We start from the raw sequence: 27,140 nt of genomic DNA on the forward strand, positions 1-27,140 counted from the left end.
CAGGGTCGCAAAATCAACTCAGAGGTAGTGGGTTTGGTTATTTTTGTTTGCTTCCTTCCCCATGACTCAGAATCACATCGATGGCAACAGGTTTAGTTTGGTTTTTGTTTTCCCTCCATATAAAGGATTAAAGGAGACTTGCTAACAAATACACCGTAGTTGGGAGAATCTGATTATCACAGGATTGCGTGCTGGGCCTTGGGAACATTTAATACAGTGGCAGGGGAGGGGACTCAAGCTGGAAGGCTTTTCCTCCATGAGCACATTCTGGAAATTCCTCCCATCCTTCAGGGCCATCCAGTTAAACGGTGATGTAATATTTATATACTTGTTTTTATTCTTAAACTGACTCATATGGCTAAAATAGATTCCTTCTAGAACAAATGAAAGTGATTCAGCCACGGTCAGTGTCCCTGGTGCCAGTTGGCCATCTCAGGGACAAAAATACCTCTCTGGGTCCTTTTGTCCTTTCCCTCCTAAAGCCTGGGCTCAGCTAGCCTGGGCATCCATGGCCACCACACACTATGAAACACCACTCAAAAGCTCCAGCTCAAACTAGATCTGAAACTTGGCAAATCTGAGGGCGTCACCTGTCTTCCTAACTGCTCAATCTCTGGTATTCCAGAGGACTTGTGCTCTGCCAGCTGCTGAAATGACTCAGCCCTCTCCATTCATTCATCCATTCATTCATTCATCCATCTATTGTGTTAGGGACTGGGGACGCCATCCACTATCAAAACTGATGTAACCCTCACATTAAACCAAACCAAAAAAAAACAAACCCATTGCTGTCAAGTCGATTCCAGCCCATGGCGACCCCATGTGTGAGGAGTAGAACTGCTCCATAGGGTTTTCTTGGCTGTAACCTTTACACAAGCAGATCACCAGGCCTTTCTTCTACAATGCCACTGGGTAGGTTGGAACCGCCAACCTTTGGTCGAGGTCAAACTCTTTGTGCCACCCAGAAACCTGAATCTTACATCAAGTTAGTTAAATAATATCTAATTATAAACTGGAAGAAGTTCTATGGTGAATACAAACTTGAGGCAGGATCTCTAGTAGACATATTTATATAGGGTGGTCAGGGAAGGCCTCTGTAAAGAAGGGCCACTGAAGCAGAAATTCAAAGGATGAGTAAGGTTAGGAAGGGAAGAACACAAGGGAAATGGGGAGGGACCTGTGTCCAAGTGAAGGAACAGCATATACAAAGATCCCAAGGAAGAAATCAGTTTGGTGTATGTCCTCAAATGAAGGATGGCCCCAGTGGTGAGCTGAAAGAATGAAGAAGAAGTAGTAGAGATGAGGTCAGAGTGCTGGGCAAGAGTTAGACCATGTGGGACCTTGGTTGGATATGACAAAATCACTTTGATTCCCCTGGAATCCAGATTTCTGGATTCGTGGGATTGGGGTATCCCACCCAGGCCATTCATCCTTAGGTGTCCTTTTGAACCTTCAGTGTGGAATCACCTTCAAGTCAAACAACAGCCTAGTAAGCAGCTTAACAGAGGTCATTTTGCCTTAGGCATCGGGTTCTTTTGGAAAATTATCTATTTATAGCCAGCTTCGAGAAGCAGGAACTCTAGGATCTGACCGTGTTTTAGAACGTATGGCATGTCCTTGGTGACTCTGTAACCCACAGACCCTGAAACCCTGCACTGTGCTCTGATGCTATCTCCTGAGAAATTAACATAACAATGACCTACATAACCCACTTTCACTGTTCTCCCTTTGGGGAGCCTTCCCTGTATGTTCCAGTTGATGTTGGGTTGATGCTGCCCGATTCAAAGATTTGAATAGTATCTGCTCACAATACATATATTCTGTTACACTAATTTCTGATGTTTCACTGCGCATTTAAGTTTTTGACAGGTAGAACCTTATCATGAACCCCTCTGAACTGAGGTTACCTGTAGCAGAGACAGTGCTCACCAAATATCCATTTGCTCTCTCGTATTCCAGCCTCCCTTGAGATTAGGCTAGAGCCATGTGGCTGATTCTGGCCAATGGATTCTAAGTGGAAATGATATCTGTCACTTCCTGGACGAAGCAATTAAGAGGTAGTGATCCTTTCCATCCCTCTCTTCCCCAGCCACAATGACCTTGGAAGCCATGTGTCCCAGATGACATACATAGATAGCCAGGGGATCTCTTGACCCATACAGGACTTTACATGAGTGAGAAATCAATCTTTGTTGTGTTGAACAACTAATATTTCAGGATTTATCATTACTCCAACACAACATAGCCTACTCTGATTAATGGAGTGCTTGGGCAGCACAAATGGTTAACACACTTGGCTTCTAACCAAAAGGTTGGAGTTTTGAGTCCACTCAGAGGCACCTCAGAAGAAAGGCCTGGTGATCTACTTCTGAAAAACCAGCCACTGAAAACTCCATGGAGCACAGTTCTACTCTGACACACATGGGGTCGACTGAGTCAGAATCGGCTCAATGGCAACAGATCATTATCCTGATTAATGCCTAATCTGAGCATGTGTTCAAAACTTGTAACCCAGAATAGCCTAGTTGAAACAGCTTAGCACATAGCAGAAGCTCATTAAATTACAGTTCCTTTCATCCCAGCCATTACTCTCCCTCCCTAAAAAATTGGGCGGGGGCGGGGGGGACTGGTTTAAATACTTTGTATATACCCCTCTCTTCTTTCTCACACTATTCCCAAGAAACCAATAGTGATCAAAGCTTTGTTTTTTTCCAGTGCAATAACTAATGAGTAGAAGGAAAGTGTCTTAGTCATCTAGTGCTGCTATAACAGAAATACCCCAAGTGGATGGCTTTAACAAAGAGAAATGTACTTTCTCATAGTCTAGTAGACTAAAAGTCTCATTTCAGGGCATCAGCTCCAGGGGAAGGCGTTCTCTCTCTCTGGGCTCTGGAGGAAGGTCCTTCTCATCAATCTTCCCCAGGACTAGGAGCTTCTCTGTACAGGAACCCTGGGTCCAAAGGATGTGCTTTTCTTCCGGTGCTACTTTCTTGGTGGTATAAGGTCCCCATGTCTCTCTGTTTGCTTCTCTCTTTTATATCTCAAAACAGATTGGTTTAAGACACTATCTAATTTTGTAGGTCTCATCAATGTAACTGCTGCTAATCCATCTTAGTCCATTATAGTGAAAGGATTTACAACACATAAGGAAATCACATCAGATGATAAAATGGTAGACAATCATACAATACTGCGAATCACGACCTAGCCAAGTTGACAGATATTTTGGGGGGGACACAATTGAATCCATGACAGAAAGTCAAGTGACCTGTCCTGAGTCAAGCAGTACTAACCTAATTAAAAAAACAAAAAACACTATCTCTTATGTCTTTGGAAGCCTTCCAGTTTACAAGCAAAGGAGACAGGGGGATGTTTACACCCATTTTTCAGAGAGTGAAAGTGAAACGTGATGCTATCTAGTGATCTACTGAAGAAAGTATTGTCAAGTTCCCATCCTAACTCCATCACTTACTAGCTATGTGACCTTGGGCAAGTTTCTTAATCTCTGAGCCTCATTGTTCTCATCTATAAAATGAAGATAACAAGAGCTGTGAGGTAAGATGCTTGCCCGGGACATAAAAAACTTATTGCCGTACAGTCAATCCCGACTCATAGCGAACCCATAGGACAGAATAGAACTGCCCCGTAGGGCTTCCAAGGCTGTAAATCTTTATGGAAGCAGACTGCAGTATCTTTCCCCTGTGGAGCTAGTGGGTTCAAACTGCTGACCTTTTGATTAGCAGCCAAGCACTTACCCATTGCACCATCAGGGCTTCTTTCTGGGACATAGTAGGTGCTAAACAGAAGTTACTCCTAGAATCCAGATATCCTGACTCCTAGCCTGGGATGAGGGGGTCATCTTGGCCCAACACACTGCCAGCTCCCAGCAAGTCTCCAGTGGCTCCCAGGCCTGAATTCTACCCAAGGTTTTTTCCCCAGTGGTTGGAAAGGAGTGGCGTTGGGAATGCTTCCAAGAGAGCCCTGGCTGGGCCGCACAACAGCTTGGCCTCTTTGGGAAAGAAAGAGTTCATTCTCTTCTCTTTCATTGCAGGCAGCAGCCAAAAAATCCCCACCCAATGACAGACCAGCTCCAGGAAGGAAGTGACATGCACTGAAGAAGGCAAACTGAAAGTCAGAAATTATTGAGGTTGCACAACCAAGAAGAAACAGCATGAAAATTGTAAAATTTAAAAGAAAACTAAGAAGATGGTGGCAGCACATGTGAAGGTGAAACCTCAGTCCCGTGCCAAGCCCCTTCAGATGCCTGCAGCTTCCTGCCTTCCCACTCAGGTGGCCCCTGGAGCCCACAGGCCCCATTCCACACAGCGGCCAAGACAACAAAACACTTCCCAGGTGAAAACCCTTCACATCTTCCCTTCGTTCCCAGTTTGAAAACAAACTCTTCACCCCAGCTGCATGGCCTGGGAAGCCTGACCCCTGGCTGCCTCTCCAGACTCACTCCACTCCACTCGCCCTTGTTCTCTGGCTGAGACCTCCGTGGCCTCTCCAGGTCTTCAAACATTGCTCCTTCCCACCACCAGGCCTTTGCACGTGCTGTTCCCTCTGCCTAGAAACATCTGTGGGATCCCTCACTTGAGTTGGAAGCTCAAGTTTCTCTTCCTTGGGGAAACTTCCCCCGATGAAATTGAATGCTCTCATCACTCATTCACCTACCTACACTACCCATCCTACCTCCCTACCCTTCTCCTTTAAGCATCAGCACTGCAGTGGTTATGTGTATTTGTCTGATAAGCTCATTAATATCTGCCTCCCTTCAAGTTCTTAAAGTCTGGGACCTTGTCTGTGTTTTCACTGCTGAATTCCCAGCACCCAGCACATAACAGGCATTGGATAAATATAACTCTCTTGTCTAGCTTCTGTGTAGCTAACTCCCTGTGGGGAGAAACAAGGAAGAATTTAACCTCACAGGTGAGGCACACCTAGTTTCCAGCCTCTACTTCCCAGGTAGAGCCATCAGCCCCCCACCCCCATCTATAAGCTCGGCTCCCAAGCCAGCATTTAATCAGCTTTGTTACTGTTAGCAGAGCCCTGGTGGCATAGTGGTTAAGAATTTGGCTGTTAAACTCTTCAGACATGGATTGGACTGGACAACGGGTTGGAGAGGGATGGTGGTGAGGAGTGAGCTTCTTGGATCAGGTGGACACTTGAGACTATGTTGGCATCTCCTGCCTGGAGGGGAGATGAAAGGGTAGAGGGAGTAGAAGCTGGCGAAATGGACATGAAAAGAGAGTAGAGGGAGAGAGCGGGCTGTCTCATTAGGGGGAGGGTAATTGGGAGTATGTAGCAAGGTGTATATAAGTTTTTGTGTGAGAGACTGACTTACACTTAAAGCACAATTAAAAATTATAAATAAAAAAAAAAAAAAGAATTTGGTTGCTAACCAAAAGGTCTGCAGCTCGAATCTACCAGCTGTTCCTTACAAACCTACGGGGCAGTTCTACTCTGTCCTATAGGGTTGCTATGAGTCGGAATCAACTTGATGGCAACAGGTTACAGTTTTTTTACAGTTGTTGTTAAAAAAAAAAAGTTGTTGTTAGCTATTGTCAAATGGGTTCCTGACTCATAGCAATCCCATGCACAATGGGATTGGAACATTGTGATCCATAGGGTTTTCACTGGCTGTTTTTTGGAAGTTGATCACATCATATTCAGCATCATAGCCACACAGTCTCGAGAGGCCGAGGGGCCGAGGAGGCCTAGGAACAAGGAAGCAGAAGCTGAAGAGCCAAAAAGCACAGGAATCAGAACTGCCTCAGTCTCAAAGGGTAGGGCCACGACCTCTGGGGTCTCAAAAGGTAGAGCCATGGCTTCTGGGGTTTTAAAGGCCACAGTCTCCTAGGTTTCAAAGAGTCAGATCTTCACCAACTCTGTTCCTGAGTTTGGGGCTGCCATTCATGAGTGCCAGGGGGATGGGGCCTGTCTTAGTTATCTAGTGCTGCTATAACAGAAATACCACAAGTGGATGGCTTCAACAAACAGAAGTTTATTCTCTCACAGTCTAGTAGGCTAGTAGTCCAAATTCAGGGCATCGGCTCCAGGGGAAGGCTTTCTCTGTCAGCCCTAGAGGAGGGTCCTTGTCATCAATCTTCCCCTGGTCTAGGAGCTTCTCTGCACAGGAACCTCAGGTCCAAAGGATGCACTCTGCTCCCAGCACTACTTTCTTGGTAGTATAAGGTCCCTAACTCTCTGCTCATTTCTCTTTCCTTCTTTCTCTTATAACATAAAAGGTGATGCAGGCCACACCCCAGGGAAACTCCCTTTACCTTGATTGGATCAGGGATGTGACCTGAGTCAGGGTATTACATACCACCCCTAGCCTCTTTAAATAACCCAATCTTGCGTCATTAACCATAGGCAGAGATTAGGGTTTACAACACAAAGGAAAATTACATCAACCATGAAATAGAGAATGACCACACAATACTGAGAATCGTGGCCTAAGCAAGTTGACACATATTTTTGAGGGACATAATTCAATCCACAACAGAGCCAGATCCCCTGCCCAAAGATGAGGAGGCGGGGCTGCCATCCCCAAGGGGCAGAAGAATGGAGCCTGCTAGGGCTGAGGGTGTGTGGTCACCACTTAGCTGGACTAGGAGAATACCCAAAAACCCATGGCCGTCCAGTCAATTTTCACTTATAGTGACCCAATTGGACAGAGGAGAATTGCACCATAGGGTTTCCAAGGCTGTAAATCTTTAAGGGAGCAGACTGTCGCATCGTTCTTCCACAGAGTAGCTGGTGAGTTCAAACCGCCAACCTTTTGGTTAGCAGCCAAGTGCTTAACCAATGTACCACCAGACCTCCTTATTAAGAGAATGGGGCCACCCAAAGCCAAGAGAGCAGAGTTGCTGTTCCAGGGGGCCTGGAAGGTGAAGATAAAGCCCAAGGCTGAGGGACTTCCACCCAGAATCCAGAGAGCATGGCCAACACTCATTGAGTCTGGAGGGCTGGGCTATTGTCTAGGTGGTCTCAGAGAAGAGAGGATTATTTTCAAGCCTTGAGAACCAATGTAAATTGTCCTGTTGGATTTTTTACTTGCTTGGTACCTGTTATTCATTTTTTCCCTTGAATTTCTTCTATTTGTAATGGCAGTATCTACTTTGTGCCTGTTATACCATTGTACTTTGAAAACAGATAATTTGTATTCAAGATTCACAGATGAAGAAGAATTTTGCCCCAGGATAGAATTTGGACTGGGAGTCGATTTAGAATGTTTGGGATGATATGATGGAGTGAGAGTGTTTTACATGCAGCAAGGATATGAATTTTGGGGGGCCAAAGGGTGGAATGTCATGGATCTAATTGTGTCCCCCCAAAATATGTATTAACTAGGCTCGGCCATGATTCCAAGTATTGTGTGATTATCCTTCATTTTGTCATATGTTGTAAATCCCAACCTCTGCCTGTGGTTAATGAGGCACGATTAGGTTATGTAAAAGAGGATTAGGTTGCATTTGTTATTTTAATAAGCCAGGATTAGGGTGGGATAAAATCAAACCAAACCAAACCAAACCTGTTGCTGTCCAGTAGATTCCAACTGATAGCGACCCTATGAAACAGACTAGAACTGCCCCATAGTGTTTCCTAGGAGCAGCTGGTGGATTCAACCTTTTGGTTAGCAGCTGAGTTCTTAACCGCTGCACCACCAGGGTATTTAGGGTGGAATGCATCACTCTTACTTAAGTCGCCACCCTTATTCAGAACACAGCCCTGATCCATGTAAGGGGAGTTTCCCTGGGGTATGGCCTGAATCACGTTTTATCTTATAAGAGATAAAAAGGAGAGAGAAGTGAGCAGAGAGAGAGGAGACTCAGTACCACCAAGAAAGAAGAGCCAGGAGTGGAGCTGTCCTTAGGAGCTAGGGTCCCTGTGCTAAGAACTTCCTTGACCCAGGGAAAGATTGATGACAAGACACATGGAGATTTCCAAGGACCATCAGGCCCACAGATATTAAAAGGAGACAAGGACCTTCCCCCCAGAGCTGACAGAGATAGAAAGCCTTACCCTAGAGCTTGCACCCCCGAGCTTGAATTTAGATTCTAGCCTCCTAAACTGTGAGAGAATAAACTTCTGTTTGTTAAAGCCATCCACTTGTGGTATTTCAGTTATAGCAGCACTAGATAACTAAGATGTCATCGAGTCGGTTCCAAGTCATAGCAACCCCATACACAACAGCACAAAACATTGCCCAGTCCTGTGCCATCCTCACAATCGTTGATATGTTTCAGCCTGTTGTGGCAGCCACTGTGTCAATCCATCTCTTTGAGGGTCTTCCTCTTTTTTGCTGACCCCCTACTCTACCAAGCATGATGTCCTTCTCCAGGGACTGGTCCTTCCTGACAACATGTCCAAAGCAAGTGAGGCGAAGTCTCACTAGCCCCACTTCTAAGGAGCATTCTGGCTATAGTTCTTCCTAAACAGATTTGTTTGTTCCTCCGGCAGTCCGTGGTATATTCAATATTCTTCACCAACACCACAATTCAAAGACATCAATTCGCCTTCAGTCTTCCTTATTCATTGTCCAGCTTTCACATGCACATGAGGCCACTGAAAACTCCATGGCTTGGGTCAGGCACACCTTAGTCCTCAGGGTGAAATCTTTGTTTTTTTAACACTTTACAGAGGTCTTGCGGCAGATTTCTCCAATGCGATACGTCATTTGATTTCTTGGCTACTGTTTCCATAGGCATTGATTGTGGATCTAAATAAAATGAAATCCCTTACAACTTCAATATGTTCTCCATTTATCATGATGTTGTTTACTGGTCCAGTTGTGAGGATTTCTGTTTTCTTTATGTTGAGGCATAATCCAAACTGAAGGCTATGGTCTCTGATCTTCATCAGTAAGTACTTCAGATCCTCTTCACTTTCAGTAAGCAAGGTTGTCATCTGCGTATCACAGGTTGGTAATGAATCTTCCTCCAATCCCGATGCCATGTTCTTCTTCAAACAGTCCAGCTTCTTGGATTCTTTGCTCAGCATATACATCGAATAAGTATGGTGAATGGATATAACCCTGACACACGCCGTTTCTGGTTTTAAACCATACAGTATCCCCTTGCTCTGTATGAACCACTGCCTCTTGGTCTACGTACAGGTTCTGCATGAGCACAATTTAAGTGTTCTGGAATTCCCATTCTTCGCAATATTATCCATTAATTTGTTATGATCCACACAGTTCAATGCCTTTGCATAATCAATAAAACAGGTAAATATCTTTCTGGTATTCTCTGCTTTCAGCCAAGACCCATCTAACATCAGCAATGATATCCCTTGTTCCATGTCCTCTTCTGAATCCAGCTCAAATATCTGGCACTTCCCTGTCAATGTACTGCTGCAACCAATTTTGAATTATCTTTAGCATAATTTTATTTGCGTGTAATATTAATGATACTGTTTGATAATTTCTGCATTCTGTTGAATCACCTCTCTTTGAAATAGGCTGGAATATGGATCTCTTCCAGTCGGTTGGCCAGGTCGCTGTCTTCCAAATTTCTTGGCATAGATGAGTGAGTACCTCCAGCACTGCATCTTTTTGAAACATCTCAATGAGTATTTCGTCAATTCCTGGAGGCTTTTTTTCTTTTTTTTAAATAATTTTTATTGTGCTTTAAGTGAAAGTTTACAAATCAAATCAGTCTCTCACATATAAACTTATACACACCTTACTACATACTCCCATTTACTCTCCCCCTAATGAGTAAGCCCACTCCCTCCTTCCAGTCTCTCCTTTCGTGACCATTTTGCCAGTTTCTAACCCCCTCTACCCTCCCATCTCCCCTCCAGACAGGAGATGCCAATATAGTCTCGAGTGTCCACCTGATGCAAATAGCTCACTCCTCATCAGCATCTCTCTCCAACCCATTGTCCAGTCCAATCCATGTCTGACGAGTTGGCTTCGGGAATGGCTCCTGTCCTGGGCCAACAGAAGGTTTGTGGACCATGACCACCGGGGTCCTCCTAGTCTCAGTCAGACCATTAAGTCTGGTCTTTTTTGAGAATTTGGGGTCTGCATCCCACTGTTCTCCTGCTCCCTCAGGGGCTCTCTGTTGTGTTCCTTGTCAGGACAGTTATCGGTTGTGACCGGGCACCATCTAGTTCTTTTGGTCTCAGGATGATGTAAGTCTCTAGTTCATGTGGCCCTTTCTGTCTCTTGGGCTCATAATTACCTTGTTTTTCACCAGTACTTTCAGTGGGGCTTGGACTTCTTCCTTTAATATTACCAGTTCTTGATCATATGCTACCTCCTGAAATGGTTGAATGTCGACCAATTCTTTTTGGTACAGTGACTCTGTGTACTCCTTTCATCTTCTTTTGGAGCTTCATGTGTCATTCAATATTTTGCCCATAGAATACTTCACAATTGCAACTTGATGCTTGATTTTTTTCTTCAGTTCTTGCAGCTTCAGAAATGCTGAGTGTATTCCTCCCTTTTGATTTTCTAACTCCAGGTCTTTGCACATTTCATTATAATACTTTCCTTTCTCTCCTCGAGCTGCTCTTTGAAATCTTCTGTTCAGCTCTTTTACTTCATCATTTCTTCCTTTCACTTTAGCTACTCTAAGTTCAAGGCCAAGTTTCAGAGTCTCTTCTGACATCCATTTTGGTCTTTTCTTTCTTTCCTGTCTTGTTAATGACCTTTTGCTTGCTTCATGTATGATGTCCTTAATGCCATTTCACAACTCGTCTGGTCTTCAGTCATTATTGTTCAGGCATCAAATCTATTCTTGAGATGGTCTCTAATTTCAGGTTGGGATATACTCAAGGTCGTACTTTGGCTTTCATGGACTTGTTTTAATTTTCTTCAGCTTCAATTTGAACTTGCATATGAGCAATTGATGGTCTGTTATGCAGTGGGTCCCTGGCCTTTTTCTGACTGATGGTATTGAGCTTCTCCATTGTCTTCTTACACAGATGTAGTCATAAAGATTTCAGCCTTGGAAACCCTAAGGGGCAGTTCTGCTCTGTCCTATATGGTTGCTATGAGTCAGAATCAACTCTACGGCAATGGAATTGTTTGTTTTTTTTTTTTTTAATAATTTTTATTGTGCTTTAAGTGAAAGTTTACAAATCAAGTCAGTCTGTCACATATAAGCTTATATACACCTTACTACATACTCCCATTTACTCTCCCCCTAATGAGTCAGGCCACTCCCTCCTTCCAGTCCCTCCTTTCCTGACCGTTTTGCCAGTTTCTAACCCTCTCTACCCTCCCATCTCCCCTCCAGACAGGAGATGCCAACACAGTCTCAAGTGTCCACCTGATACAAGTAGCTCACTCTTCATCAGCATCTCTCTCATTGTCCAGTCCCTTCTATGTCTGATGAGTTGTCTTCGGGAATGGTTGCTGTCCTGGGCCAACAGAAGGTTTGGCGACCTTGACCACCGGGATTCTTCTAGTCTCAGTCAGACCATTAAGTCTGGTCTTTTTATGAGAATTTGGGGTCTGCATCCTACTGTTCTCCTGCTCCCTCAGGGGTGGAACTGATTTTTGGGATGGAAGGAAGGAGAAGGGAAGGCATATATATAAGCTAAATCCTCATTTATCATAGCAAGAAGTCAGTGGATAATATTTAAGTGGATAAATATGGAAATAGCAGGATAAGCATATTATCTAGAGATGGTACTAATGTGGTAGGAAATACCCATTCTCCATGTCTTCTGACATATTAGAAGTTTTACCTAGATATATGGCTACCTGGCTAGAAACTATATTTTCCAGCCTCCCTTATAGCTAATCATGGCCATGTGACTAAGTTCTATCCAATAGAACTTAGAAAAGTAACATGTGTACCTTCCAGGTTATATCCTTGAAAGGAAATGAAAGTGCCCTTCCCTTCCTGCTGGCTAGAACGTGGACTTGGCTGTAGGAGCTGAAGCAAGTATCTTAGACCACAAAATGGAAGCCACATGGTAAAGGCAGCAGAATAATAAAACAGAAAAACCCTGAAGCCGTGATTCTGTGGATACACCGTATCAGCCTTGGGTTGCTTATACTCACACTACTAATTAAAAGAAAGTCTTTTGGTTTAAGTTGCTGTTATTTTGGGCTTTCTTATAGCAGCCAAACCAGTAGAATAACTAATACTGAATTTGGTAGCCAGGTGTGGAGCATTGTATTAATGAAACCTAAACTACATGGCACTGGCTTAGCAGTCAGGAGGCAGGTGGCAAGAACAGAGACACTGCAGGCAAGAAAACTGGTGACTCTTCTTAATTTAGTAAAACTGCCACCTGCAATACCTTGGAAGGCAATCATGTACTGAGAGAGCCTATAGCTTAAGAGGAAAAGCTGAAAATATTCTGAAGTTTAGTGTACATGACCTCTGCAACAAAAGAGAATGAACTCCAGTGGAGCTTGATCATATACAAAAGCAGAGCTGAAAAGGAAGACTCTCTTTGACTGTGAGTTCCTCATTTTGAGTGGTAAGACTGTGGCCCTAACCTTTCTCAATCACCATCCCAATATTCCCCCTGCCTCCATGCCACCACTGAACCTCAGGAGAGCTTCTCTGCCAGACACAGAGAGCACCAATGTCTAATCAAGAGTTCGGACTTCCCATCCAACTTATTCTTTCAGGTGGCCTCAAAGGAAAGTACATTAAATTAGGGGCAGAAGCAGGGTAGGCTGAGCACAGAGGCCAGTAAATCAAAGCTCAAACATTTCAGGGTTAAGATCTAAAGACCTTTCTAGACTGCTAGACGGAATCTTTGGCCGTGGTTACCACATGTAGAACTGATTAGAAACCAAGAGACCAGAAGCTTATAGTTTTTTGAGAAAATAGTATTGCAAAAGAAACCACAGGCCTGGTCTGCAAAAGCTCCTGATTATTTAACCCCTAAAGCTTCCCCCAGGCTCCCAAACTATACCAACAGGAAATGGGCTGTGAAAGCTGTAGCGCCCTCAATAAGGGCAGACTGGCTCCAGTTTCCAATTCAGATGAGGCCACAGGGGGTAATAGACAAGGAAGGACCACCCCTCCCCACCCAGAAGTCAGATAACCACAGATTAGAGCAGTGGTTCTTAAACAATCAGGTCAGAATCATCTGAAGGGCTCGTTAAAACACAGATTGCTGGGTCCCACTCCCAGGGTTCCTGATTCAGTAGATGGGCTGAGGCCCAAGAATTTGGATTTCAAACAAGTTCCTGGGTGAGGCTGCAGCTTCAGAGTCTGAGGAACACACCTTGAGAGCCACTGAAGAAGAACCAGGGCCTGCCAGATGGGCTAAGGAAAGAACTTACTCCCCTTACAGGGAAGGGCACTTTCAGAATTCCTGCTCAGCCAGATTTGTTGCCTATCGCAAATGGGAGTTTTTATTGTGGCTTCTGCTTCAATTCCACTTCTGAATTTTGGGTGTGTTGGGGCTAAGGGGAACAGATAACTTTTCTTTGGTTGAGAAGTACCGGGCCTTTAGGAGCTGATAGAGCTAGAATCCTACTCAGCTGCTGGGACTTGAAGACTGTCTATTTTAGGAAAACGGTGAGTATATTTTATAAGTGGGAAGACAGGTATATATGAATATTTGGGTGGCCAAAAAGGGAAGGCTGTGGCAGAGACTGATAATTGTCCCTCCAATATTTATCCTCTCCTCTTCAAGAGTAATAGACATTTTAGTTGTGGACATTATCTCCCAGCCAAAGGGTACATTTCCCAGCAGCTCTTGCAACTAGGTGTGATCATATGACTAAGCTCTTGCCAATGGCCTGTGAACAGAAGTCCGTGTGCAACTTTCTGGTCATGCCCTTTAAAAAAAAGGAACATGCCCACCTGTTCTTTCCCTCTCTTTCCCTTCTTGGTGGCTGGAAGGCAGGTGTGGCAGCACAGAGTAGCCACCTTAGATTTGAGTCGGAAGCCACGTGTCAAAAGATGACAGAGCAATAAAAAAGCAAAGAGCCTGCTCTTCGACACATGGAACGGTCACCGTATCAGGAGAGAAAAATAAATGTGTCTTGTTTAAGCCGCTGTGGGTTAAAGCAGTGAACCAGAATGCCAATAAGGAAACTACCAAGAACCAACTAAAAGAGTAAGCGGTTGATCTTGGCAAGCAGGTTTGCTGGGGCAAGGAATGTGTAGTCGCTTCCTGTTCTAAACCTTCTGTACTAATTTATTCTAATTTTTATAACATTTTTGATTTAAAAAAATTTTTTAATGTATAAAAATATTTTTATATACTGCAAAACATTTCCCACTGCAACAATTTTGACATGTACAGTTCAGTGTCATTGATTACATTCATCATATTGTACACGCACCACCATTATCCCTTTCCAAATTAGTCCACCACCATTAACAGAAACTCAGTGCCCCCTAAGCAATGGTTTCCACTTTCCTCCTGACATTTAATTTTTAACAAATCAAATAACAATGGGGTTGGCAACTAAGGCAGAGGAAATATCCAGGCACTGACAGAAATCCACAGGCCCAATCCTTTACAAAATGAGACCAGTGCAGGATTCAAGAGGCTGTTAGCAACATGGACCCCAGGGGACTGACTATCCCCCATCCTGCCTTCCAGTTCAGGCACGACCTTCAGAAGGCCACCGTGAAATCTATTACCCAGAGAGGTAACTCTCTGAGGAAGCCACTTCACACCAGGGACTTCTGAAGGGTGTGTTTTTCAAGTAGATGAGGCAATATTCTATTCGGAAGGCTTTCTTTTTTTTTTTTTAATTAAGATATTAGATAATTTTTTCATGTCGAAGAAAATACTTATTTAAAATTTTAATCTTACTTTAAAATATGGTCATATTTTTGCCTCTTTATCATCCTTAGCATGTTCAATATCTAGATTGTACATGTTTAATCCCTTATTCAAATCTATTTATAGAGCTTTTTAGGAAGTGCTGGGCAGAAGTCAGGTTCTCAGACTGCTGAGCAAGTTAAACAATCTTAAGCACGTAAATGCAAAATAACTTCTAACTAATGGTAAAGCTTTATAATTAAAACCCAAGTGCCGTCGAGTCGATTCCCACTCACAGCGACCCTATAGGACAGAGTGGAACTGCCCCATAGAGTTCCCAAGGAGCGCCTGGCGGATTGAAACTGCTGACCTCAAGGTTAGCAGCTGTAGCACTTAACCACTATGCCACCAGGGTTTCCTAGGAGGGGAAAAAAGCTTTGACCTGTTGATGCACAGAAACTTAAGATGCTTCACAAATGCCCTCTAGATTCACTCCCAAAAAGTGACAGGCACTTATGGCACTTTTTTTTTTTTCTAATGAAAAAACCAAGATACAGAAAAAGGAAGTGCTCTGCCTGAGAACTTAAAAAAATAGTAAGAACACAACGAGACTCCCATGACAAAAGTACAACCACGGGAACTGTGGATGTGGAAACAGGAGTTAATCTCTCTTCCTCCGTCAATTTTTAATCAGCAAGACTAAGGGGAAGAGAAGAGAGGTTTGGGGAAGCAAAGGTAGCCTCTCACACCCCTAGAGAAGGTCAGAGGCAGTTAAAACGGGAAAGCGTGACTCTAAGTAGAGATGCTAAGCAGAACACAGGCTGACAGGCCAAATGTCACAGTCATCACCAGGGTCTCCTGGAAGCTGAAAGACTGCGTTAAGTAGGACCGATGCAGTTGGAGTTCCCGTGTGAAAGGCTAAGAGTGACGGTCCTGGAACCAGAGATGTCCACCCGGGTGTGACCTTCATCCTTGTTGGAATCAGACTTGTGCCCGTGGGCACGTCACTGAGTCACGCCTGGCCTGTCTCCTCGGTTGGGAATGGGGCTCCTTAGAGTACCCATCCACAAAGGCTGCTGGAAGCAGTCAAGCACTGAGCCTAGCACCTGGCACATCAAAAGTGCTTAGTGAGTGTTAGCTTACAAAAATAAAAGTGCCACACTGGCATGAGTGTATTTCTTTAAACTTGCACTATATTGTGAGCATAGAGGTTATGACATAATTAACAAGTGCTAGAGATTAGTCAACAGTTGGGTTCTGACGTCAATGTGTGTCCAACAAGAAGGCCTGTGACTCAGTCCCTGTCCCTGGTGCTTCTCTGCTTTCGAGCCTCGGGACAAACCTACACCATGTCAGCCCCCTCCACAAGAGCAAAACCAGGGTCTGGCCTGGCCCTCCCTATCACCCCTAAAATGGACTGGGCTTACACCCCAGCCTCTCTCCTTACTGAACTTGATCCAGTATTCTTCTCCTCCCCTCAGACACAGACTTGACAGCAACTGGTCAGAGTCTCATGTTAGAGCATCACTCCCGCTATGGGCAGTGCCTCCTATTGAACCCATGAAGATTTTCTCATTAAGACTCTCAAAACAATTTAAGCCACGGGCTCTGGAAGTGCAGAAAAGTCAAAGCCAGGTTGGTCTCACACCAACCACCGGGTCAGTCACACCAAACACCATGTGGTAACTGCAGTATGGAAGGACCAAGGCCTCAGGGCTGCCTAGAGAGATCAGTACTTAGAGCTCGAGGCACACATACCATGCAGCCCAACACCTCATGGTACAAATGAGAGAGCTGAGGCCTGGGAAAGGGAAGGTACTTGGAAGGGTCGCACAGCCAAGGGCCACAGCAGGCCTGGGATGCAGGGCTGCAGCTTCACTATTTCACTGTAAAACCACCTCAGGCCTCTCTGGCTGACCAGGAGGGGGCCCTGGTCTCTGGGGAGGATATGAGAAGAGGGCAGCTGTCTGACAGAACTCAGAAAAACCCTCTCCGGACAGAAGGCCAAGCTGGCTGGTAGGAGTTCAGGTCAGTTCCAGGGGAAGTGGAGACTAAGGGCTAAGAAGGTTACCCCTCCCCAATCTGAGGAGGAAGGGACTGACGACCTCATCTAGAGCTAGGATTAGGGTGGCTGTTAGGGATTGAATTGTATTCCCCAAAAACATGTGTTGTAAATCCTAATCTCTATACCTATGGTGGAGCCCTGGTGGCGCAGTGGTTAAGAGCTCAGCTACTAACCAAAAGGTCAGCAGTTTCAATCTACCAGCTGCTCCTAGGAAACCCTATGGGGCAGTTTTACTCTGTCCTATTGGGTCACTATGAGTTGGAATGGACTTGAAGGAAACAGGTTTGGTTTTGGTAATACCTACAGTTATAATGGAAACCCTGGTGGCATAGTGGTTAAGTGCTATGGCTGCTAACCAAAGGGTTGGAAGTTAAATCCGCCAGGCGCTCCTTGGAAACTCTATGGGGCAGTTCTACTCTGTCTATAAGGTCGCTATGAGTCAGAATCGACTCGACGGCATTGGGTTTGGTATTGATTTTGGTATGGTTATAATCTCATTTGGGAATGTGTTTTCTTTGTTATGTTAATGAGACAGTATTAGCGTAGGGTGTGTTTTGAGTCAATCTCTTTTGAGATATAAAAGGAGCGTATTAAGCAAGGAAGCAAAGAAGCATAAAGAGGAAGAGAGATGCCACAAACCATGAATGTCACCAAGGAGTCAAGGAATAGAAGCTGAAGAGACAAGGTTCTTCCCCCAGAGTCTACCCCTATAGCTGGTACCCTGATTTCGGACTTCTAGCTTCCAAAACTGTAAGAAAATGAATTTCTGTTTGTTAAACTCACCCAGTTGTGATACTTTTGTTACAGCAGCAGTAGGTAACAAATACAGTGGACTTGATGGGGCAGCCAGAGGGGGATAAAAAAAAAAAAGAGGGGGACAGAGACTGCAAAGTCTGTGTGTGGGAGCCAGAGATGTGTCTTGAAATGGCTCCAACTCTTGATTTAGAGATTACACTTCTGAGGTGGGGGTCGAGTAGGGGCCAGCCTTGTGCAGAAATGAGCCCGGCTAGGGTTTTTTTTTAGGGTATGAGTCAAAATTGACTCGACGGCAACAGGTTTGGTTTTTTGGTTAGAACATCATGCAGAAGCCCTGGTGGCACATTGGTTAAGCCCTCAGCTGCGACCCAAAAGGTCAACAGTTGGAGCCCACTAGCCGCTCTTCCTGAGAAAGATGTGGCAGTCTGTTTCCGTAAAAATTTACAGCCATGGAAATCCTATGGGGCAGTTCTACTCTGTCCTATAGGGGAGCTATGAGTTGAATTTGACTCAAGGGCAGTGGGATTGGGAGAGTATCATGAAGAATCTGTGGGTGGTGCAAATGGTCAAGCACTGGGCTACTAACCAAAAGGGTGACAGTTCGAACACACTCAGAGGCATCTTGGAAGACAGGCCTGGTGATCTGCTTCCAAAAGGTCACAGCCTTGAAAACCCTATGGAATAGCTCTACTCTGACACACATGGGGTCACCACGTGTCAGAATCAACTTGACGGCAACTGGTCAGAGTCTCACGTTAGAGCATTACTCCCACTATGGGCAGTGCCTTCTCCATTACCTACCCCAGGCCTGACATCCTGCCACCAGAGGAACTCTTCTCTATCTGATGAGACCAGGTGTGTGGAAGCCCTGTATCCTCTGGACACCCTGTGTACTGGAGAGTCACTTGGTGGCTGAATGACAGGACATGGCCTGCTTCCCCACTGGCCTGTGGCACTCACTCCAGTCTGCCTATACAGCCCGTGCCCTGAGAGCCAGGACTTTGTCTGCAGCTCTCGACCCTCCATTTGTAGGCTCACCCAGTGTGCCCTGCTCTCAGGTTTTATCTCTGCAGGTGGAGCCCTCTCAGCCCCCACCCCTCAGCTCCTTGCTCTAGGTGCCATAACCCTCCTCTGGAAGCCCTCTCTGATTGCAGTAGGCTAGAGGTACAGTCAGGCAGGTGCTCCTGGTGTCTTTTGGTTCAGCCAGGTTACTCCCAGCTCAGAAGCCCCAGATAGGATAACCAGAGCCCACTCAGAGTCTCACCCAGGGCTCCGGGGCTCTGCAGCCCTACTCTCTCCTCCCATCACACCCATTTACTTCTAGCTCCTTCAACACCCATGATGCTCCCTCTCCCTGGGCTCTCCTGCCCCAACTTGCTCCTCAAGTCCCACTTCCTCAGACCAGCCTTCCTTAACCACCCTGTCTCAGGAGGCCCCCCTACCTGGTTACTGTATCCTATCAGCCTGTTTCTTTAACTGGTATTTATTATACTCATTTTCCTGTCAATTGACTGTCTCCTCACAACATTATGCACTTCATAAGGGCAGGGACCTATCGTTTTGTGGCCACTGTACTTCCTGAATCTGGGACAGTACCAGGCACTGGGCAGGGGCTCAGTAAGTATCTGTTAAAAGGCTGGCCCCTGGCCCCACATTGAAGTGGTCTCTTTGGGGATATGAGGAGGGACCTGAGGAGGGAACGAGGTGGGGTATGAGCCTCCTCAGCCCCAGTGACTTCTACTGAGCCTGCCTGAGTGCCAGGCACTTGACATATTCCACTCCTTCAACTTCCATAGCCACCTTTCAAGGTACGGAGGTACAGTTAATCCTCACCATTTACAGAGTCCATACTTACAACCTCCATGCATCTGTCAGTCTGTCATACTGTGTAGGTTGTCAAATCTGTCTTGGAAAAAGTACAATCAGAATGCTCCTTAGAAGCAAAGATGGCGAGACTATGTCTCACATACTTTGGACATGAAATGAGGAGGGATCACTCCCTGGAGAAGGACATTATGCTTGGTAAAGTAGAAGGTCAGCAAAAAAGAGGAAGACCCTCAATGAGATGGACTGACACAGTGGCTGCAACAACGAGCTCAACCATAGCAATGATCAAGAGGATGGTGCAGGACCGAGTAGTGTTTCGTTCTGTTGTACATAGGGTCAGTATGAGCTGGAGCCAACTTGATGGCGCCTAACAACAACATACTTACAACTTCACCTACTCCCTAAAGTTTAGCTATAATCCAAAACCAATACTCATGGCGCTTTTGCAGTCATCTGATAACATGTACAAAGCAGTGAAAAATTTGAGTTGCCCAGCTGAGGTTGAACAAGCTATGTTTTTTGCATTTTTGTTGGTGATTTTGCTGTTTAAAATGGCCCTCAAGTGTAGTGCTGAAAGGCTGTCTTGTGTTCCTAAGTGCAAGAAGGCTATGATGTGCTTTATGGAGAAAATACACGTGTCAGATAAGCTTGGTTCAGACATGAGTCATAGCGCTGCTGGCCATGAGTTCAATGCTAATGAATCGACAATATATATTAAATAAGGTGTGTTTAAACAGACACACACATAAAGAAAGGTTATGTATCGTTTTAGTTGATGAAAATGTTGTGACCAGAGGATTGCAGGGCCCTAACTCTGTATTTCCTCTAAGAGCAATGACTCAGTATTTGCTAATTAAGCGTCTGCAGTGACTTTATAGCAAATAATGAGAATTTATACCATGATTGTACACTCTTGTAAAAGGGTAATTTGGTGATATTAATAAAAACATAAAAGACACAAAATATCAACCTAGCAATTCCAATGCTAAAAAATCATCCTACAGCTATACTCACACGTGTACAAAAAAATAAAAACAGGCATATGCCCAAGACTAGTGCATCACACTACTGCATAAAATAGAAAAATGCTAGAAGCAACCTAAACACAACAGGGGATAATTTAAATAAATCACAGTATATTTGTCCAGGGAATGCGACATGATACATACCGATATGAAACATCTCCAAAAGCTAGTGTTAGGTGAAAAAAAAAAAAAAAGGATACAATAGCATGTACAGCGTGCTACTATTTGAATTAAAAAGGGATTGTAAATACATGTGTATATACCTGCCTAGGCACAAAAAAGGTTGCTGGGTGGCGGAAATGGTTTGCACTTGACTACTAATCTACAGGCTGGCAGTTTGAACCCACCCAGTGGCACCACAGAAGAAAGGCCTGGAGAGCTGCTCTGTAGAGATTACAGCCAAGAAACTCCTATGCGGCAGTTCTACTCTGTAACTCATGGGGTTCCCAGGAGTTGGAATCAACTCAACAGCAATGGATTGGTTTTTATTTCTTTTTTAAAACGCATGCATAGTAATATAGACGAGCAATTATGAACAGCGGTTATTTCTTGGGACATAAAATGGGGCACTAGAGTGATGACACAAATCATTTTTACTGTATACTTTTTTAAAATAATTTTTATTGAGCTTTAAGTGAACGTTTACAAATCAAGTCAGTCTGTCACATATAAGCTTATATACACCTTACTCCATACTCCCACTTACTCTCCCCCTAATGAGTCAGCCTGTCTAGTCTCTCGTTTCATGACAATTTTGCCAGTTTCTAACCCTCTCTACCCTCCTATCTCCCCTCCAGACAGGAGATGCCAACACAGTCTCAAGTGTCCACCTGATACAAGCAGCTCACTCTTCATCAGCATCTCTCTCCAACCCATTGTCCAGTCCCTTCCATGTCTGATGAGTTGTCTTCAGGAATTTACTGTATACTTTTTAAATGTTTTAGGTTATAGCTTTTTAGTTATTGATTTACTGACTATCTGAATAATAACCAAAATGTAAAAGGTACAAAAGAATTTATAATAAAGTTTTCCTCCAATACCTTATTCCCTGGCCACCCAATTCCTCTTCCCGGAGGTAACCACTGTTACCAGTTCCAATGTTGGAAGTTAAAAAGTTTTAAGGCCAGAGAGTGCAGCTCACCCTGAAACTGTGCTTAGGAGCCATGACTGAGTTTAGATGCTCTGGGCAGAGCCACACCTGGGCCCGGGCCACCCTGGTTACTCACAGTTGAGGATGATCTGGGCGGCACGGTAGAGCTGCAGGTGGCGTAGGAGGTCCACGAGCTGCTGGACGGTGGCCTGCCGCATGCCCCACCACCACAGCAGCTCCCGAGTGATGCTCACACCCTGCACCCGCTCCATGGACTTGATCTTCCGCAGCTGGGTCAGGTCCGTGATCACATAGGAGGCTGAAGGGTGAGTGAGAACACTCTGCTTAGGGTAGAAAGGCAATTCTTCCACAGAAAGTGCCACCCCGTTAGCCGGGCTTTGCCCCTCACCACACCTGAAATGTCACCACGTGTTGGGGTCCCCGGGCGGCCTATGTTATAATGCTGATTACTTCATACCCATGCGGAACAGCACGCCAACGCTTCAACAACAGTAACAACTTAGCCATCTACAAGATTTGGAAGAAAGGCTGCTGGACAAGTGGGTCAGTCAGGGGCCTTGAGTTTTTAGCTACTTATTCGCTTGGACAAATCACTTCACCAGTGTGAGCCTCAGTTTCCTCAACTGTAATGGGGCGGGCAATAGAACGTGGCCTGCCTCCCCTTCTAGAAGAGAACAGTAGGCAGGGAGTTTATCTGTTTCGTTCACTGTCATATCCCCAGTGCACAGGACAGTGAGGAGGCAGTGGTGGTTCAGTGACAGAACGCTCACCTTCCACACAGGAGACCTGGGTTACATTCCTGCCCAACGCACCTCAGGCACAGCCACCACCTGTCTGTCAGCGAAGGCCTGCATGTTGCTACGATGTTCGACAGTTTTCAGCGGAGCTTCCACACTAAGACTGACCAGGAAGAAAGGTCGGGCAATCTACTCCCAAAAATCAGCCAGTGAAAACCCTACGGATCACAACGGTTCATTCTGCACCTGACCATGAGGATGGTGCAGGGCCCAGGCAGCATTCATTTCGTTGTGCACGGTGTCGCGTAAGTCAGGGGCCAGCACAACAGCACTTAACGACAACAAAAACAGCACAAAACAGTGCCTGGCACAGAACGGGCGGCAGGGCCAGGACCAGGGTAAGGCCAGTGGAAAAACTAGGCTGCAAAATTTAAGGAATCACTCACTCACAGGGCTGATCCTGCATATGCAAGACCCTGAGAGTAACTGTCTCCTTAAATTTTGTGCCCCAGGTGTCCCACCAGCTTCATCCTTGTCCCAGCCTTCCTGCGGGAACTCAGTAAACGTATGACAAATGAATGAATGAACCCATTCCCCACAAGGGTGGAGAATGGGTTCATTCATTCATTTGTCATACAGGCACTTTGCCAACTCTGAGGTACTGTACAAAAGCAGGGGGCTACCGTTGGCAATAATAAGAATAATACATTCCTTCTGTTCATTTTTTATGATAAAATTATTATCTGTTCACTAAAGAGAGCTTGGGAAATAAAGGGAGGAACAAATTAAACAAATTTCAGAGTCCCCCATCCTCATATGGCCAGTAGGGTACCTTCTCCTTCAAAAAAGTTCCCCTTCCACACAGGTGTGGTTTGGGATGTCACTGCTGCCAGACCGTAAGATTTTGCATCCTGCTTTTATTTATTAACATTATTCTCTAAGCATTTTCCCAGTTGTTACGAGCCCTCTATACACAGCATTTTTAACAGTCATATAGTATTCTCCAGAGTTCACTGATGTGAGGGAGACGTTGTTTTTAAACTAGGAATAAAATAGTCAAGCTTCAGTCCTGGGATTTCAGAAATCAAGGGACAGGAATCTACATGAACATCAAGTTATTGGTGCATTCATTCATTCTACAAATACTTATGGAGCACCTACTGTGTGCCAGGCCTGTAACAGCTCTGGTGATGCTGTGGTGAGGAAATCAAAAACCTCAAGGAAGTCTCTGTTTGGGAAATACAAGCTGCTATGGATTGAATTGTATCCTCCAAAAATGTGTTGCAATCCCAATCCCTATACCATTTGAAAACGAGGATTTCTTTTTTATGTTAACCAGGCCCTATCTATAGGCTGTGTCCTAAACCTAATCACTTTCCAGACATAAACAGAATGGATTAGGAGGCAGGGCCAAGATGGTGGAGTAGTCAGATGCTTCCAGTTGTCCCTCTTACAACAAAGACCCCACAAAACAAGTAAATCAATTATATATGACAGCCTAGGAGTCCTGAACATCAAAGACAAAGTTGACGAGTCAGACTGAGCAACAGGGGAAGGGGAGACAGTTCAGAAGCAGTAAGAATTTGCCAGACCTCACCCGGCGGGCACCCAGCAGGGTGGATCAGCCAGCACACATGGGCTAAAGCAAGCACTAGTGCTCGGGACACATTTTCCACATCAGGAGAAACCCAGCAGCGGAGAGTCTGCACAAGCCTCTGGAACCAGGGGGAAGTAGCACTGACTCTGTGAAAGTTACGTGCAAGCATCTAATGTACCATGCAGGATCAAAATAACCCTTCTCCCTCTGGGAAGTACCTTTCTCCCCTTCACCCGCCCCCTCCCCGCTCTGCTGTGGTCTGGTCAGGCTTCAGCAGTTGCCATGCTCCCTGGGGCGGAAGTGGAACCCGTCATGCTCCCCAAGCCATTCTCCCGGCTTTGGACAGAGAACAAATTAACAAACAGGAAAAAAACAGTCTGCCAGCTCCCCTAAACCAGGACCTCAGAACAGGCATGGCCCCTTTGCCTAGGCACAGGCATAAGAGGTCTTGAATGCCTTTCACCCCTGCTAAGACCTGTGTGGGCCCATGTTGACAGCCTAAGTCTTCATTAGCATAGTACAACAGGGGATACACCTGAAGCCTATTTTCAACTGCAACAGATAAGGGGGAGTGGCAGATTTGTGACATTTGACACTGTCCTGCCCATTAAGTAGGGTCCTCACCTACACACATCAGGGGCCTGAGGACTGGTGGGTCCAACCACCCACGACAGGGGTCTGAGAATAAGTGGTGCATCCCAGTCCTTACAGGCAACAGCACTGGGTGCCCAAAGTCCGGCTGCAAAACTCACTCAACTACATGCTCTAGGAAATAGGGACAAGCCTTCCACCCAGGCACTCAGGGGCAGCCATCAGCCCCCTACCCTGCTCAGCATGTAATCCCCTACTGCAGCCAGATACCTGTGCCTACTCCAATCACCTCTATGCAGCCCCGCCCATCTAGGACTGCAGGTGACAACCTGCACCACACACTTGATGACTGATGACCTGGACACGTGAGCTGAACTGACACAAGAAAAGTAAATGGACTCCTGGGTTCACATACTCTAACCACCTGGTGACAGGACGTAAGATGCCAATAATCAAAGTAGCACACATGACCAGCCTATTTGGGCATATTAAAAAAAACTAGGACACAGTAAGCAAACATAAAATAAATAAATATAATAACTTACTGATGGCTCAGAGACAACAGTCAACATCAAATCATATAAAGAGGCAGACCACGATGGCTTCAGCAAGTGACCAAAACAAAGAACCAGGGAACTTCCTGAAGGAAGAAAAGGTCTTGGAGTTACCAGAGGTGGACTTCAAAAGATTAGTATTCAGAGCTCTTGAAGAGATCAGGAAGGAGATCAGGCAAGACACAGACCAAGCCAAGGAACACACAGACAAAGCGATAGAGGAATCTGAGAAGGTTATACAAGAGCAAAATGACAAATTTAACAGACTGCAAGAATCCATAGAGACACAGCAAACAGAGATCCAAAAGATTAGCAATAAAATTTCAGAATTAGACAACTCAATAGAAAGTCTTAAGAGCAGAATTGAGGCAATGGAAGTCAGAATTAGTGAGACTGAAGATGAAGCACTTGACGCCAATTTATTTGAGGAAAAATCAGATAAAAGGATTTCAAAAAACAAAGAAACCCTAAGGATTATGAGAGACTCTATCAAGAGGAATAATCTAAGAGTGATTGGAGTACCAGAACTAGTGGGGAGGATAACAGAAAACACAGAGAGAATTGCTGAATATTTGTTGGCAGAAAACTTCCCTGATATCATAAAAGACGAGAAGATATCCATCCAAGAAGCTCATTGATAGGTCCCAAAAGAAAGTCACCGAAACATATTATAATCAAACTTGCCAAAACCAAAGATAAAGAGAGAATTTTAAGAGCAGCTAAGGATAAACAAAAAGTCATCTACAAAGGAGAGTCAATAAGATTAAGCTCTGACTACTCAGCAGAAACCATGCTGGCAAGAAGGCAATGGGATGACATATATAAACACTGAAGGAAAAAAATTACCAACCAAGAATTACATATCCAGCAAAACTGGCTCTCAAATATGATGGTGAAATTAGGGTATTTCCAGATAAAGAGAAGTTTAGGGAATTTGTAAAAACCTAACCAAAATTACAACAAATACTAAAGGGAGTCCTCTGCTTAGAGAATCAGTAATATCAGATAACAACCCAAGACTAGAACACAGAACAGAACAACCAGATATCAACCCAGATAGGGAAGTCACAAAAATAAGTCAAAGCTAGAACACTGAAAATTGGAAAGCAGAGACATCAGTATGTAAAACAAAATACATTAAAACAAAAAAGAGGGACTAAATAATGTAGTCACAGAACTTTCATACGGAGAGAAAGTTAAGGAGACATCAAGAAATAAAAGATTGGTTTAAACTTACAAAAATAGAGGAAAATTTTAAGGTAACCACAAAGGAAATGAACAACCCTACACATCAAAAGAAAAAAGAAAAACATACTCAGCAAATACAAAATCAACAACAATGAAAAAGATGAAACGAAAATACATAAAGAAAAACAACTCAGCATAGAAAATTAAGTCGACAACACACACACCCAAAAAAGTACATCAAAATGACAGCACTAAACTCATATCTATCAATAACTACACTGAATGTAAATAAACTAAATGCACCAATACAGAGACACAGAGTGGTAGAATGGATTAAAAAACACTATCTATCTATATGCTGCCTATCAGAGACACACCTTAGACTCAAAGACACAAACTAAAACTCAAAGAATGGAAAATTTTATCAAGTAAACAACAATCAAAAAAGGGCAGGAGTGGCAATACTAATCTCTGACAATATAGACTTTAAAGTAAAATCCACCACAAAGGATAAGGAAGGAAATTAAATAATGATTAAAACGTTACTACACCAGGAGGACATAACCATAATAAATATTTACACACCCAACAACAGGGCTCCAAAAATACGGAAAACAAACTCTAACGGCATTGAAAAGAGAAATAGACAGCTCCACAATAACAGTAGGGGTCTTTAACTCCTGGTGTAGGACAGAACATCCAGAAAGAAACTCATTAAAGACAAAGATCTAAATGCTACAATCAACCAACTTGATCTCACAGACATATACAGAACACTCCACCCAACAGCATCCAAGTATACTTTCTTTTCCAACGCACATGAAACATTCTCCAGAATAGACCACATATTAGGCCACAAAGCAAGCCTTAACAAAATCTAAAACATTGAAATATTACAGAGCATCTTTTCTGACCATAAAGCCATAAAAGTAAAAATCAATAACAGAAAAAGCAAGGAAAAAACATCAAATACATGGAAACTG

General features: G+C 44.4%; 1 protein-coding gene across 5 annotated transcripts in view; it reads right to left on the reverse strand.

The window, feature by feature from the left end:
* Positions 1-27,140, reverse strand: part of IRAK2 (interleukin 1 receptor associated kinase 2) — a 94,328-nt gene that overhangs the window by 48,570 nt on the left and 18,618 nt on the right. For 2 of the 5 annotated variants that reach the window (XM_023547930.2, XM_023547929.2), the window contains exon 2: positions 21,606-21,788. The exons of 1 other annotated variant lie outside the window; for it this stretch is intronic. In XM_023547930.2, coding sequence (XP_023403698.1) covers positions 21,606-21,788 — 183 coding nt within the window. Of the gene's footprint in view, positions 1-3,755; positions 9,771-21,605; positions 21,789-24,960; positions 25,056-27,140 lie in introns of those variants that run through there. 2 more of the 5 variants (XM_064274908.1, XM_023547931.2) reach the window with 2 other exon arrangements.

This window comes from Loxodonta africana, chromosome 22 (genome assembly GCF_030014295.1).
Source record: "Loxodonta africana isolate mLoxAfr1 chromosome 22, mLoxAfr1.hap2, whole genome shotgun sequence".
NCBI lineage: Eukaryota > Metazoa > Chordata > Mammalia > Proboscidea > Elephantidae > Loxodonta > Loxodonta africana.